The sequence below is a fragment of the Calidris pugnax genome, unplaced genomic scaffold (genome assembly GCF_001431845.1).
Source record: "Calidris pugnax isolate Ruff unplaced genomic scaffold, ASM143184v1 scaffold28, whole genome shotgun sequence".
NCBI classification, from domain to species: Eukaryota; Metazoa; Chordata; class Aves; order Charadriiformes; family Scolopacidae; genus Calidris; species Calidris pugnax.
In genome coordinates, this window is record NW_015090842.1 from 14,351,982 (window position 1) to 14,368,718 (window position 16,737).

The following is a 16,737-nucleotide window of genomic DNA, read 5'->3' on the forward strand; positions in this document are numbered from 1 at the left end:
ACTCAGCCAAAGTGAAGGATTTTGCCTTGTTAATGTTTTTCTTGAATCTGAACAAACACATTTGCTTGAGTTTTGAATGGACTATGGGTGGCCTGTGTGTCCTCTGCTTTGGTACATACACCATAGGCAAGAATTGCTTTTTATTCTATATTTTAAAATTCTGTCCTGCATGAAGTTTACTGGAACATTTGATAGCATATTGAAAATCTTCTAAATGTGATGGGCTTCTTTTTTGCTGTTCCTTTTCCTTGCTTTCTATCTTAATTCCTTTTATTCATGACAAAATATATTAGCACAACACTTTCTGGATTCACTACGTTGGCTGCAGCTGTATAGTGATGTTTGTATGTGATCTATAGCATTTAATTCAAATTATTTACTGCTTTAAGCAAGACCAGTTTAAACTTTAAAATAGTTGCAGTCTTAGACAAAGTGAATATTTTCTTCAGTCTGTGTTATTTTTACCCTTTAAAACCGAAGAGACCAGATAACATTTGAAAAGTGCCTCTCAAAGTTTGGCCATTGAAGGTTGTTATGGTGAATTTCAGTCACAAATGAATTCTTGGTCTCACTTGAGATGATTCAAAAGCTAATGCAAAACCAGTTGTTAAGCCAGAAAACTCTTCACACTTAAGATTTTTTTTTTTCTTAGAATTTCTTTTAGGAGAAAGATATATTACTTTATTTTATGTGCTCAGCACTTACCTAGTAGTCAGTAGACTGAGTTCTAAAACCTTTTTTTTTTCTGTGAACACTGTAAAGGGAAACAGGCTGTTGGTAGTAAAAATGAGAAACATCGAAGGGGAGTTTAAAAATTCAAGACTTGGCAAGAGCAGAGGCTGTATCTTTAGGTATGGGAGAGCAGAGCCCGTCTGGTGCTCCACCTGTTCTGTTTCACTCCATTCCTTCCAAAATGCCTTTTTTAGCCAACACTGGAAAGTAAACGCAGGCAATCTCACCTTTAATGAGAAAAAAATGTAATTTAACCTCTTAGTATTAGCCAAGTAATCCTCAGATATGTGTGCAGGAACACTATAGTAATTCTGCTGATATCCATCTTGTATTAATGTTTGATTTAATTTAACCTCTTATTATTAGCCAAGTAATCCTTAGATACGTGTGCAGGAACACTGTAGTAACTCTGCTGATATCCATCTTGTATTAATGTTTGTGTGTTTCTGTACCTGCAGAACGCTGGTTAAAGAAATTGTATTTATTGTTTGCTAAATGCTGCTTATGTAATATAACCTCCGTTTGTTTCAGTTCTTTTCTTTGCTGAACGTTCTTACACACTGTTTCTTTTAATAATTGTGCTAAATCTCTTTTTGAAGTGTTATCATTAGTAACTGTTTCCTTTATTGTTTTGAAAATTTCTCTCCACTATATTCACTACTTTTTGTTCCTCTCTGCTTATTTTCAAAAGATTTTTTTTTCCTTTTCTTTGCAAATAGGGTCTGGAAATTTAATCACAAAGCTAAATATATTCACCGGTGATTGTTATATCAGAAACTCCATGTATCCATACTAATTTATAATTGGTGCATATAATTTTGCTCTTTTCTGGATGAAAACCTACCTGAATAACAATCTTGTCCTTGGTGAAAGTCTTTGTGTGTGCTACTTTGCTTGGTGGTGGTTGCTAATTAAGTGGAAGACTAACTCATAGAATCATAGAATGGTTAGAGTTGGAAGGGACCTTAAAGACCATTGAGTTCCATCCCCCTGCCCTGGGCAGGGACACCTCCCACCAGAGCAGGTTGCTCCAAGCCCCATCCAGCCTGGCCTTGAACCCCTCCAGGGATGGGGCTCCAAACACTTTGAGTTCAGGGAAGGTACTGGATTCCCATTTTGTCATCCGTTCCAGAAATTGTTGTGTTGCCTCCAGGGTAGCAATTAATTTGTATTTGCTCAGCCCCCTCGTTTCTGTGGTGTAGGCAGCCTGTAATGTCACCTTTCTGCCTCTGTGGGCTTCGGGTCTGCCTGTTGAGCTCTGAATTTGTCTAAATGCAGCAACATGAAATAGAGTCAATGCTTACACACCTCGCTGCCTCCCACAGAGGGGCAAACAGACACAGTGAAGTCACAATTTTGCTTTTGCTTGTAAAGGCTGTGAACAACAGAGGGAATGGAAGTGCCTGCCCACGGCTGCTGGGACTCACCACATGCCTACGCAACTGAAAACATTGTTTATGAACTAAAAAAGCATGCTTTTTGCAGGCAGCGATGCGACTTTTCATAGGATTTCTTGCTTGCTCTGGTTGAGGGGGTTTGTTACAGCCTCTCTGCTGGGGTCCCCTTTTAGAGCTCGGGAGAGGAACGCCAGGTATTTGTGCGCAACTGAAAATTCACTGGGTTTAGGCTTTCATTTAGTAGCACTCTTATCTTCCCTGTGCTTTTCCTTACCATTTTTGTATCTTCTTCTGTGGATTCAGTGCTGCATCAAACTAAGTAAAGAGTTTTTAGCAATATTTTTTAGAGTATAGACTGGATGGATTAAATATTGTCAGTTGTTGCTGATGCAAATAATGAGTTAACAAAGAAAACTCTGCTTTTGCGTTCTGATATGCTTCTATCTGTGTATCAGTGATGAATAGTCATTAGCATTCCTCTTCTAAATAAAACTGTAAATACTGAAAGTCAGCCTAAATTATATGTTGGTATAGTTGGTTTAAATATGAAATTATTCTGACTATATGTTTTAGTTACTGAGCAATGTAAATCAATGTAAAAACCAGTGGAAATAGAACACATATTCTTAGAAACTGCTCTTGCTTTTAAGAACTATGAGGCAGAGTCAATTGATCTTGGAAACATTTGGTTAATCAATTTGATAGCATCAGCATCACTACAAATAATGTAAGTAACTTTAGCCAGCATGAGAAGTCTGACTCTGTGGACTGGAGTTTAGATGACCGTATTCCTTAAAATGTATTTTTCTAACTCATGTGTCAGGGTATTAATAAATTGTCTGTGGTAATTTTTCATAATCTAGCTTTGCTTTTTGGTTTTGCTTTTTAACATAACCACCCATCCTGAAATTAAGAAATATTTTTCTTACCAAGAGAGCATTGGTTTTCTGTTGTAGTTGAATTGAGCTACTGGAGTCATGAGTTATTTCTTTTATAGATTAACAGCTGATTTCCTAGGGTTAGAGCTTTTTAAGAATGTCTGCAACATTGTTGACTTGTATATGGGAGAAATGAAAATGCACTGTGACACTCTCTGTAGCAGAAATTAAATAAAGATTGGATGGTTTCACATCAAAATGAGATTTTGATGGGAGAATGCTTATTTGAAGGGCATAATAGCTCACAGTGGATTGTGAACCTTTATTCAGGGCATTTTTTGAAACTTTTTAGCAGTATACTTTTATTGGACTACTTGAATTGTTTTCAAGAGAAAGTTACAATAATGGATTTTTAGCGTTGGGGTTGTATTGTTCCATGTAAAAAAATCCATGTAGAAATTGCTAGGTTTCAAACGTATTTAATTGGGTGTTTGGGTTTTTTTTTTTACAATTTCTGCTTGAGATATTGTATTGAGAGGTATCATGGCTATCCCTTGCCCGTTTCAGCATTGTAGCGGTGTGATTGCCTTGAGACAGAGCCTGGCTGCTTTTCCTCAGAGCTCAGTAATTTTTGATGGTAACCACTGAGTTTCTAGTTAAACTCTAGAATAATTGCATGGTTGTGGATTGAGAGCTTTTTACATGATTTGTGGAGTCTGTTGTCTGCATATATTAACGAATCTCTGTGAAAAAATAAAGGATTGTTTTTATATACTCCAGTATTATAATTAGCTATGGCAAGAGTGATGCCCGAGTCATTAGTTGTAAAGTTAATACAGTTTTGCAGGATGTCATTTTGATCTGTAAATCATCGATCTGTTCTAAAGATCAATCCAGCAGAACCAACCACATAAAATAGCTTTGCTTCCTTCACAAAAGCTGCACAAATTACTCAAATCATTCTGTATTTTTATTATTGTTTACTTTCAGCTGACAAATTAGTGAGTCCTAAAGATATGGACCCTATCGGACGTTACGTGCCTCCCCAAGATCAGCGGAACGTTAGCATGAGATTTTCAAATCAGGTAAGGAGAAGCTTAGTATTAAAGTATTTTTACTGAAAAAATGTCATCTATGTATTATATACAGTCTTCTAATATTACAGCTAAAGTGCTAGGAAAATATTAAATGTATATACCTTTTCTTAGTTGATGAAGGATTGCTTTTAAGAGGAAGACTATAACATCTGCAGTTTTGGGGCCGTGGTGCACGTTTGCATTCAGATTACATGGTGCAATCAAAATGATATGTAAAATGAATGTTTAAAAAGCTGCTAATAGACAGGTGTGCTTCATTGAGTTATAAGATATGTCAGGAAGGCAAGGATGAGCCTGTGGTATTTTATTCCTTGAAGTTAATTGCCACTTCAGTGTATTAGTATTTTTTTGTGTATTTAGAGCTTCTAAGAGCTACAAGGATGGGTTCTTTGTTGGTGTGCACGGTGTATACCTGTGCTCCTGTATTTGGCTTAGACACACAGCAGGAATGAGAGCCCGGGGATGGGGAATGCTTGAACCATCATCATTCAAATCTGCAGTAGAGAGGATAACAAGACAGAAACATGGCCTGGATGTGGGGGACTTCTTTCATTAAAGAAGGAAGAACTGTGTGTACGGAAACGTGTAGCTAAGAGATGTTTTTCAGCCTTTTTATTTCTTGGTATAAGGAATACATGTTTGGAAAGTTCCTTGTTCAGCATTGTGAATTTGTTATTGAAGTATAAAATATAAATAATTTATCTTAAGGTTTATTCCGAGATCAGAAGCAAACAAGGTTTTTCTTGTTCCATCCAAATAGTGCTTAAAAAACCTCTGTTTCTTACTATTTCCTGTAACAAGGTAATGCGAGTGCCGGGCTGTTGGCTCGAACAAGGTTTTTCTTGTTCCATCCAAATGGTGCTTAAAAAACCCCTGTGTTTCATATTATTTCCTGTAACAAGGTAATGCGAGTGCCGGGCTGTTGGCTCATTCAGAATGAGACTTGTGCTGTTCCCAGTGCAGCACTTTGCCACATTCACAGGGGACAGTGAAAGGTCCAGACTTGACTTGTTCCCAGTTTCTTTGTTCTAACACCCCAGGATGATGAACGCTGCAGAAACGGGGAGCTGCCCATAGCCCATGCCTGCTGGGGAGTGCCGTGGGGAGAGGCCTGTACTGAGGCAGTGTTACACGCACCCCATCCATGGTTTTTTATTCTTTGATTCTTGAAACCAATAACTTTTAATACGCCACAGATGAACACTTTGAAGAAGTTGATGGTTTCTTCTGAAGATGCTGCATGACTCATCAGGAAATGTTTTAGTAGAAAAGCATTTTTGACTATTTTTCGGAGTCTTCAGAGACAAATAGCCTCTGCCCTGAGAGCTTCCCAAAAGAGATAATAAATAATGCAACAATAATTTATTTTCTCATAACTTACTCCCTAGTGGTCACTTTGTGGGTCAATGAAGAACTGATGTAGTAAAATGCAGTTACTTGATAAAATTCGGCAATATAACAGGGACTCTGAAAGCTCAACAGTGTTGAGAGAATTGAAAATCACTTAAAAAGTTAGATTTTGATACTTTGATTCATCTGTAAACAATGAAAAAAGAAAAGCAGCTTTGTCACTGTTAAAGGGACATCAGACTAGCTGGTCTGTCATTCTCAAGTGCTCACACAGTCCTGTCCTTTCTGCACTCAGCAGGTGCCTACCCTAGAATTATTTGGAAGACCAGTTGTGCTCTTCGAGGACAACGTGCTGGAGCTGCTGCTTCCCCTTTAAAGGCTGTCTTCAGCTGCTTAAATTTGCTACAACTTTGGCAGAAATGAATTAGTTTGTCTGAATGATGCCATTTTATCTAATTGAGCTAATCTATGCAAAATCAGTATTTAGTATTTGCCTTAGAGTGCTAGGAAAGTGACTAAAAATAAAATACAAAATGAGAACGACACATCTTAATCACGTCTTCAGAAAGGAAAAGCAGTTTCTTCTCTTTAGGATGTTGTCTTTTTTCCATATATTTAAAGAACCATTCAATGAAATTGAACAAAAAAGTATTTCCACTTTTATTAGATTTCATTCCTGTAGGGAATAAACAAGGATATGTAAATATTTCACATTCCTGGGTATATCAATTTTGTTAAGGTACGGTTTTGTACCAAAAAAAGGGACGTACCCAGAAAAGCTTTTTAAATTTTTATTTGAAGCCATGTGCTGAGGAAATAGTTCTTAGAAAAAGGCATTTTCCATGTAGGCATAGTCTGATGGCATCGACTGTAATCTCTATAAACACTTGTCATTGAAAAATGTAGTTAATTTAGTTTATTTGTGGCTTTGTTGCCACTACAAAGATATGTCTGGTGCCCACATAATTGTGTAGATTTAAGCAAGTAATGAAAAGTGCTTGAAATATTCCAGCCTTATAGTTTTGAAGAAGCAATGAGTTAAAGGGGGTAAGGTAATATAGACATACAAGGGCAAAATTGCTATGAAAACTATATATATATATATATATGTAACTACAGCTGTGAATGTAGCTGAGAGAAAGCTGAGAAATGGGGTGGGGATTTTCTGGTTTTGTTTTGTATTTTACTGGAGTTCGTGAAAGATGATTTATTGTTGTCTTATATTTAATTTTGTGTTTAACAAAATTATAATACTAAATTGTCAAAGTAAGACTATTTAATATTCAGAGTTAACTTTAAAAATATGTCTAGGGTTGCAATTAATTAAATTCTCTGACTGCATAGGATGACTATTCTTTTAAATGTTTTGCTTTGTAAACCTAGTAATCATTTATTAGGACTTCATATATGTCACTGGAAATTAAGGTTAATGCCCATTGATGATGTTGGGAAGAGAATAGTCAAAATGAGAGACTGCTTCTCTTTTTTATTTTCAGGGAAGTAGATAACATGTAAAGAAGGAACTAAAATTATTAAGTGTAGGTAACTGAAATACATTAATGTTTTTCAGCTGCCCGAGTGAGGTTTCAGGTTGGGGCGTGTCTGATTTCCACGATTTAGAGAGATGGGCAAATCAGATGGTTTGTTTTGTAATGTTAATTATAAGCATATTCTTGCTTTCATTCCTCTTAATGCAATCCTCTACCACGGTTAACACAATTCTGAAACTGTAAAATGTTATTTTAGCCTTTAAGGCACGTGTGTGTCCGTGTGGTATGTAAAAGTCCCGGGTGCTGGTGGCAGTGCAGTGAGCGGCTCCGCGGTATTGAGGCGCTTCCAGAAGCTGTTGTGTACCATCCCGCTGTGGTTCTGCAGGGAGGTGCACTATTGGGGTCACGTACCATTTCTTCTCTTCCATCCTGTTCCTGTTCTCCTCCTCTCGCTCCACGCGCGTGGAAAGCCCCGTAGGTGCCGCTTCAACTCGGCGTTCTTGATGGCTGTGCCCACTTCCTCACGTGCTCACAATGAATGGGGTTTTTTCCGAGTTGTGAGGTTTCCTGGGACTGTGTGCAGCCAGGCACCACCCAGAGCATCTGTCCGGGGAGAGACCAACACTGAGCTGCTTCCTCTGCTCCTGCCAGCAATGGAGTCAGGGCTTTTTCCCTTTATCCTGCCCCCAACGGTTTAGAACCTTGTTAAAAATTATGATTTTTTTTTTTTCTTTTTTGAGAGGAAGAAAACTAATCTGATCTTTTATCTTGGTCTTGGGGAGACGGTGATTGATGTTGTGTGAACAACACCTCAGCTTGCCTTATTAGACAAACGTGAAACCAAACACATGAAAAGGGAACTTTTAATAACACCATTTAATTAGTGGACTACTTAGGAGTTTAATGCTTTTCCACATTAATTTTTTTAAAATGTATAGCAAATGCAATATATTGTGGTCATTACTGACAACAGCAACATTCATTTTCTTGAGAGCTACAGCTCTTATTTGGATCTGTGTTCTTCTAGAGCACTCTTTGTGATCTTCCAGGCCTTGACCTGTTAAATGATAATGAAAGTAACTTTGTGTTTAATGTTACAGCAATCCTGTAGTGGTACAGCAATTATAGTTTTCCACAGTAGAATTGTAGTTTTAGTTTTTCATAGTTTTCCACAATACTAGCTATTTTTCACACAGCTTTTGTGTTATGCCCCTTGTGCTGCAGAAGCATTTGCTTAGTTATGGCCCATGGTAGAACCACCACGTCCTGGCTGCCAAAAATGACTAACAGCATCGGGTCCATCTGCGTACGAGAGGCATTAATTGGTGCTGGTATCCCAGGAGGACGTACCCAGTGGAGATGCAGAATACACAGATTATGTACAGCTTCAGCCTGTGCTTACAGTCCCAGTGTGTCATCAATAAAGTAATAATTAAGTTGAGCCTTAACTTGAAGGCCTCTCCCCATGTACAGTGTTGGAGGGGGCTCTCTCATTTTCGATGTCTTTTCTTTCTGTTTTATTAACCAATGCTCTGATTACAGTAGAGAATTGGTTTGAGTTTTCTTACTGTGTGTATAAATGCAGTTGATGGGATGATACACTTACTTGGAGGAGGACAACCTTTTCATGTTAATTGAACTTCTTAATCTGGTCTCTTACGTGCTTTCATCACATCTTCATGTGGCAAAAACACCAACATTTTTGGCAGAAAGGTAGTGCTGACAGACTTTGGGAAAATGTTACCACGGATTTCTTCTGCAAATCCCTCAGATCTGACTTGATAGCAAGGCTCAGATGCCTGAACGAGCAAGCGTTCACCCTGAACTCTTTATTCCAAATCACTGTGTCTGTCCCTCTCTCTTCACAGAAACTGCCATATTTCTGTATAATCCACAGAAGATGTATTTAACTTTTGTCATTCATCTTCTGGCATTTTCTAGACAAAAAGCATTTTAGGACTGAAAATGTGTGCGGCTTTTAGGTTTGTTGATTTTTACAGTCATTGAACTCCAGAAAAGAAATGAAGAAGGAATAACTCGGACCTCTCAGGTTTTAGCTCCTGGTCCCTGCTGCCAGGGAACAGAGGGGAGGTGAATCGCCTTTTTAAGACCCAGGGGAGTCAGGTCCATGATTTCACCCAACGTGTCCAATTCATTCCCATTTGTGTGGTTTCCTGATGTAAAATACTAGTATTTGGTTCAAACATGAAGTATCTGTTTCATAAAGAATGTAAGGAAATGCTGTTATCTGCTGTAAAACATAATATATCTTTTCTCTAACTGTAAAGAGTAGCTGCCTGATCAATATATATCAGAGTAAAGGGTTGAAATCATCAGTTCATTATTTTAAAGTAAATATTATCAGTTGTCCAAATAGCCGAGTTATTTCACTCTTTACAAAAATGTGCATCAAAACATGATGTCAGATCAGGTATAAAGAAAATAAATCGACTGTGTAAATTCCAGATTTTTGTAAGAAGGAAAATTTTTTTCCTACCTTTTTTTTTTTCCTAAATAAAAAACCCCAACCAAACCAAAAAAACTCCACCAAACCAAACAGTGGAAATTATTACCAGAAACCTACTTATTATATCTAACAAATGATTTAGTTAGAAAATGCTAATCAATATTTTGTCATTATTTTCTAGGGTCCTTTAGAAAATGACTTGGTTGTACACGTGGCCCTGATAGCAGAAAGTCAGCGGTATGTGTTTATTGTTGTTACAAATGCATATAGTAGGGAAGTGTTGAACAATAGACATCTTAACTTTGTCAAAGGTATTTGAGGAAGTGTAGAATACAACACTGCTACTTGTGTATCTGCTGCCAAGATAATCGTTAAAAATAAGGCTCTTCTATAATTTGTCATTAAATTTCTCACTGTTTCATTTGTAGCCTACAAGTTTTTCTGAACACATACGGAATCCAAACTCAGACCCCCCAGCAGGTGGAACCAATTCAGATATGGGCTCAAAAAGAACTCGTCAAAGTAAGGAATTTTGCATTTAAAATTATTTATCTACCTATACATTTCTTTTTTAACTGTAGGAAGTTCTATCAAGCTGTTAGACTTGTATCTCCTTGTCGTGGTTTATGGTCTGTGATGGTGACAGATGCTCTCACCCCACTTTCTTGCTCCAGGAGAAAAAGGGGGAGAGATAAAGAGATTCATGATTTCAGAATGAACTAAACTCATTTAATGAAATATTAAAATTAAAAAGGAAATAATGAAATAGATACAATATATACAAAACCATATGAAGCTCCCAGGATGACATCACCAGCAGGCACTGGGGAAGTCCCAGACTGGACTCGGTGAGGGATGGGAACTGGGTTCCAGCTCTGAGTCAGGAACACATGGATGGGGATCAAAGGCAGATGGACAGACAGGGTCCTCTTCAGACATTGGCCACTGAAGAAAGAGCTGACCCTTTGATCCCTCAGCTTTGACACAGAGCGTGGGGCAGACGGGATGGAATACCCTGTTGGTCAGGTTTGGGTCAGCTCTCCCTGCCTCGTTAGAGCTTTCAGTGCAACACTGAAGCCCAGATGCTCTGCATTATCTGCTGAGGCTTGTTACCTGAGCTGCTTTCAAAGAACAATGACTCAATAATAAAGACACAGAGCGTGGGGCAGACGGGATGGAATACCTGTTGGTCAGGTTTGGGTCAGCTCTACCTGCCTCGTTAGAGCTTTCAGTTCAGCACTGAAGCCCAGATGCTCTGCATTATCTGCTGAGGCTTGTTACCTGAGCTGCTTTCAAAGAACAATGACTCAATAATAACATTTTAATAATAATAATAGCACGGTAGATAAAGTGAAACTTGATTGAAAAACAAGCAAATGAGCAATTGTCAAAGAAATGGATTAAGGCAGTAGGCATAAACCATCATGTAATTCCAGAGTGTAGCCCCCCTAACAGGCATCATACAGTCTTCTCTGGGTTTTTCAGAAGTCCCTTGAGTTGACTATATCCAGGAAATTTGGCATTTAACCCCTTTACTCAGCACATTTAAAAATCCATGGTTAAAAACTACTGGCATGAAGGACATCTTCAGGATCCCCTCCATCCTCTGTGAAGGCTTCAGATTTTCCTTTTTCTGTAGAGACAAGCAGTCTCTGAACAGAGCACCGGTTCCTTTCGCTCCAAGGCTGGTCCTTGTGGCCCCGACCTGTCCCAAGCCTCGCTGATGCTGCCAGCTCAGATGCATCTGTTCAGGTAGCTGTCAACCCCACGTGAAGCCAGCAGTCGAAGATGGATGGCATCTACAGGCTGTGCCAGACCACGTCAGCATCTCTTAGCACCACCACGGCCTCTTTTTGTGTGGTCATTTTTAGTACTTTACATATAGCACTTTGGCTACGTGGAGTATGGGCTTGGAGCTACACAGGGCATGAAACCATACTTTTGTTGCCATGCTCTGGCGGTCAAGTATGGCCTCTTTTTGTGTGGTCATTTTTAGTACTTTACATATAGCACTTTGGCTATGTGGAATATGGGCTTGGAGCTACACAGGGCATGAAACCATACTTTTGTTGCCATGCTCTGGCGGTCAACCTGAGCTGAAGGTTTGATTGTAACAGGCCAGAAGATGGAAGTGACTGTAGAACTGACTGTAGAACAACATGGGGCCTCAAGCTAAAGAAAGAGGCTTCAAGGCAGGAGACAATATTGCAATACTACTGCAGTTCTGGTTTTGTTAATAAAACATTTTATGTTTTGTGTTCTAGCAAAAGTACTTTTGTTGCCATGCTCTGGTGCTCAACCTGAGCTGAGGGTTTGATTGTAGCAGGTCAGAAGATGGAACTGACTGTAGAACTGACTGTAGAACAACATGGGGCCTCAAGCTAAAGAAAGAGGCTTCAAGGCAGAAGACAATATTGCAATACTACTGGAGTTCTGGTTTCGTTGAGAAAACATTTTATGTTTTGTGTTCTAGCAAAATGAAGGTCCTTTTAGTGTTAATCATGTCTACTGCCATTCTTCTCCCCTCTGTTATTTACTACACAAAGGGGCTCAACAGTCTTTTGGTTTTCTTATGTCTGGAGGGGTTATTTAAAGCTGTTAGTGATTTGATGTCTCAATTCCTTTCTCACTTGAGTCTGGGTGAACAGGCGATGTAGGTGTTTTGTTTATTTTCTTTTTTAAGTAGTTCTTGGTATTAATGCAGAAACACAGGCAGTATCTGGAAGGCCCCAAGCTGCAGCAGTAAAAAGCTATTGAGTGTAATGTTTGTTCAAATGACTTAAGGAAAGATTAGGAAAATGTTCTGAATTCTGAATGTTCTGAAGTTTGGGGATGGTGGGTTCCTTACCTAAAATGAAGGTCCTTTTAGTGTTAATCATGTCTACTGCCATTCTTCTCCCCTCTGTTATTTACTACACAAAGGGGCTCAACAGGCTTTTGGTTTTCTTATGTCTGGAGGGGTTATTTAATGCTGCTAGTGATTTGATGTCTCAGTTCCTTTCTCACTTGAGTCTGGGTGAACAGGCGATGTAGGTATTTTGTTTATTTTCTTTTTTAAGTAGTTCTTGGTATTAATGCAGAAACACAGGCAGTATCTGGAAGGCCCCAAGCTGCAGCAGTAAAAAGCTATTGAGTGTAATGTTTGTTCAAATGACTTAAGGAAAGATTAGGAAAATGTTCTGAATTCTGAATGTTCTGAAGTTTGGGGATGGTGGGTTCCTTACCTCAACCAGCCCAAGTAAGGAAAAAATTACAGCTTTCAGTCTGGTTTAGCTGATACGTTTATACTGTCTTGCTCACAGCTTGCTTAGGTTTGGTTTTTTAGGTTTTTATTCTCATACACTGTAAAAACCAGCCCAAGTAAGGAAAAAATGACAGCTTTCAGTCTGGTTTAACTGATACGTTTATACTGTCTTACTTAGGTTTATACTCAGCTTGCTTGGGTTTGTTTTTTTAGGTTTTTATTCTCATACACTGTAATAAATGAAGATTATTTCTTTAATATGCAAGTCTTGCAAAATTGTATCAGTTGAAGTAATTCTACACAGACATAATTTAACTCAAGTAAGAATCAAGCAATGAATAATGAGATGATTCCCTCTTGCTTGTGTTGTTGATGCATTAATTTTGCAGGCCTTTACTAAAATTAGACACAAGGTCTTTAAAGAGAGTTCTTTTATTTCTCTTTTACCTTTGTATCCACACTGGAAAAGCATGACAGAAGGCAAAACTGAGCAGGCAATAAAAATAGAAATAATGACCTCATGTTATGAATCTTGCTTTCTAATTAAGGCAGAATGCAGCCAGCTTTCTATGTGAGACCTGGTGGGAGCATGAAAAAGGCTTTTATCTGTGTTTCCCTCAGTTTTGGTGATTCTTTCTCACAGGCTTACTTCCATTTGGGAGTCAATGACAAATTGGGATTATCCGGAAGACCGGACAGGCCTATAGGATGCCTTGGAACATCAAAGGTTGTTGCCAAAATTTTTTTTCTGTTATTGTTATTAATGTATATTTCAGATGAACGTTGGATTAGTCTCTGAATGATTTTAAATAGGATTGAAATATATTTTATCCAATAAATCCAATTACAGTAACACTTGGCCAAGCTATGCTGAGTGGTGGTGAAGTGAACTGCTTTCACTCACACAGAATTTAGAGCTGCATCCTAATGAAAAACAGAGTACCTAAAATTTGATATGGAGGTTTTATCTTAAATATTTTTTTAATTCAACTGTTCTACATTCACTATTACTTCAATAGTTTCAAAATACCCTTTTCCCCTCCTTCAGCTACTTCAGTCCTTCAAATATTTAAAAAAAAAAGATTAATGGATGCTTTTTCTCTCAACAGATTTATCGAATACTGGGAAAGACTGTAGTTTGCTACTCAATCATTTTTGATCTAAGTGATTTCTACATGTCTCAGGACGTTATGATGTTGATTGATGACATTAAGGTATTTATCTCTAACTTTTCCTTTGAGAAACTGGTAAAAAGAGAGTCTGTAGAAGAACAAACTGTGAAGTTTGATAAAACAGAAGATTGAAAGGGAACACTTTATAGCGTGTGTTGTTCTAATATAAAAATAAACTTACAGTATACGCTGGACAGTGTATTAAGATGAATATCCTGTCAGCCCAGTACGAGCTCCAGTGCCTATTTCTGACAAAAACTCCCCCAGCAGTGACTGGGAATGCAGCAAGCAAATCATGATGTTTCTTGGAGAAAACAAACGTTCTTGGCTGAAGAGGAGACTGGTCTGGTTAAAGGGAAATGCGAAAGCCTCACCTGGAGAAAACAGTACCTGACTCTGCACAAAATTAAGAATTGCCTTACACAAGGCAGGTGGCAGAGCAAAGCTCACCTGGGCAGTCCTCTGGGCTGCAGTGCCTGGAAGGTGGTGGTGGCTGTTCCATGCCCGGGGCTGTGATTCAAGCCCCAGATCCCCGGGCAGGCTCCCCAGGTCACCACCTGCAGTTCAGTGTCAGCACTCTCCAGTGCTTCACTCCGTGCCCAAGATAGAGGCAAGGAGCATTTTCTGTTAGTGATTTATTAGCTAAGGTTTTTTAATCTGTTGGGTTTTTCAGAGCTGTTATATTAAAACAGCTCTTCTTACACCTTGTACTGTTTATTCTGGTTTGTTGTGCTTTGTTTGTTTGTGACTAACACATTATTTCTTACCCAGAATGCCCTGCAGTTCATTAAGCAGTACTGGAAAATGCACGGTCGTCCCCTGTTCGTTGTACTTATCCGTGAAGACAATATAAGGTAGAGAGATATAAAAGCATCAATTGCAGTGTGGTGGTTACCTAATTGCAAGATTGATGGAGCTCTGTTTCACATTTCAGAGGGAGCAGATTCAATCCCATACTGGACATGTTGGCAGCCTTTAGAAAGGGAATTGTTGGCGGAGTGAAAGTTCATGTTGACAGAGTCCAGGTACGGTGTTCTCCCCTCCTGCTGTGGGTACAGGTATTCTTGCTGCTTTTGCTTGTCATGGGACTTCTGAGTATTTCATTTTGCATCGTAAAATTAAGGAGTCAAGACGCAAGATATTTGGTAGTTTTTGTTTTACCTCAAAAGAAACAAGGGTTTATTTTAATCCTTTTTGATGAGTCTTTTCAAAGTGATAATCTTCATAGAGGATTTTCAAAAGGGAGACTTTTTTTTTCATGTTCAGCAATCTTGTGAAATTACCACCAAAGGATAAATCCATGATGTCAAGCGTTGAGGGATTTCTTTTGGTTAGATAATCAATGAGGGGGGAAAAAAAAGGTGCTTAACATATATTAAAATTCTTACAAGAACTAAGATCTAGTTTTAACATCTTTGCTGTTTGAATTAATATTAAAGCAGGAACGTTGCTTCATTAAAATGTGAAAATTACTGAGTCAGGTGCTGGCTTTAGATACTCTCGTGGGCTGTTAATCTTAGCTTACAGCTTTTGAAGAACCTTCTTCTTGTAAGACAGAAGACCAAAGACACAGTTATGGTTTCTTGTTCCCCAGAAAATCATGAATTTGTAGAAGACCTGGGTCATTTGTAAATTAAATACTTATAGCTATAATGGTTTAAGATATCCTTGCCATTTTCCCAGTATTTATGTATTTATACTGGTCACATGTAGGTGATGGAATCTCTCCTGTTAACTTGGACTTTTCCTATAGCAAATGCTGTTACTGTCCTAGGAAACACTTTCATTTGTTCACAGTGGTTGTTGTGGTGGTTTTCTGTTTGTTGAGGGTTTTTTGTTTTGTGTTTGTTTGGGGTTTTTTGTTGTGTGGTTTTATTTTGTTTTTTAATTTAACTGCAATGACTCTCTTGCCTTGGCATTTACTTGAACTGATGTATCAGCAGGCGAGACATTTTTCAGTCTATGGAATGTGTCCTTATTTTAAGCACTGCACCATTACAGTTGCCAGGGAGTGAACTTCCCCTTCCAAACTCACTGACCTTCTAGGAAGATTTTTGGGAAAAAGAAGAATAATTAGTAGTTTTAAAGTGTTTAAAATGTTGGTCTTTGCTATGTTTGTTATCCATTAAAAGGAGTACATGGTAAAACTACAGACAAATGTTCATTTGGCTTTAAGGCCAGTGGTGGATGATGGCGATCACTGCATTTCCTGGTGGAACATGATCTGCTTTCTCCATCTCTTTACCTGTAAGCTCTCAGTTTTACTCTGAGGAATGCAAATCCTTGATCTCGGGTGTCTTCATCAGACCTGGGTTGGTTTTTTGGGAGGTGGGCATTGGTTGACTGTGCTGTACACTGCACTGCACCATTACAGTTGCCAGGGAGTGAACTTCCCCTTCCAAACTCACTGACCTTCTAGGAAGATTTTTGGGAAAAAGAAGAATAATTAGTAGTTTTAAAGTGTTTAAAATGTTGGTCTTTGCTATGTTTGTTATCCATTAAAAGGAGTACATGGTAAAACTACAGACAAATGTTCATTTGGCTTTAAGGCCAGTGGTGGATGATGGCGATCACTGCATTTCCTGGTGGAACATGATCTGCTTTCTCCATCTCTTTACCTGTAAGCTCTCGGCCTTACTCTGAGGAATGCAAATCCTTGATCTCGGGTGTCTTCATCAGACCTGGGTTGGTTTTTTGGGAGGTGGGCATTGGTTGACTGTGCTGTACATTGCAGGCAAAAGAACAGCAGAATGTCAGCAAAAAAGAGAGAGCAGCCCTGAGAGACGTTTGCTGTCTTAAGCGAGATCTTAAGAAAGGAAAAATACTCTGAAAATGTAAAGATATTTAGAACTGTAGATAAACTACTGTCTTAATGCAAACCGCCAGCAACATATTGAGATCAAAAGACAA

The 16,737-nt window shown here is 38.5% G+C and overlaps 1 protein-coding gene across 6 annotated transcripts in view; it reads left to right on the forward strand.

The window, feature by feature from the left end:
* PHKB (phosphorylase kinase, beta) overlaps positions 1-16,737 on the forward strand; it is a 79,267-nt gene that overhangs the window by 43,321 nt on the left and 19,209 nt on the right. For all 6 annotated transcript variants that reach the window (XM_014942367.1, XM_014942365.1, XM_014942368.1 and 3 more), the window contains 7 exons: positions 3,998-4,092; positions 9,593-9,648; positions 9,840-9,933; positions 13,299-13,382; positions 13,765-13,869; positions 14,599-14,681; positions 14,762-14,852. In XM_014942367.1, the coding sequence (XP_014797853.1) occupies positions 3,998-4,092; positions 9,593-9,648; positions 9,840-9,933; positions 13,299-13,382; positions 13,765-13,869; positions 14,599-14,681; positions 14,762-14,852 (608 nt within the window). The remainder of the gene's footprint in view (positions 1-3,997; positions 4,093-9,592; positions 9,649-9,839; positions 9,934-13,298; positions 13,383-13,764; positions 13,870-14,598; positions 14,682-14,761; positions 14,853-16,737) is intronic.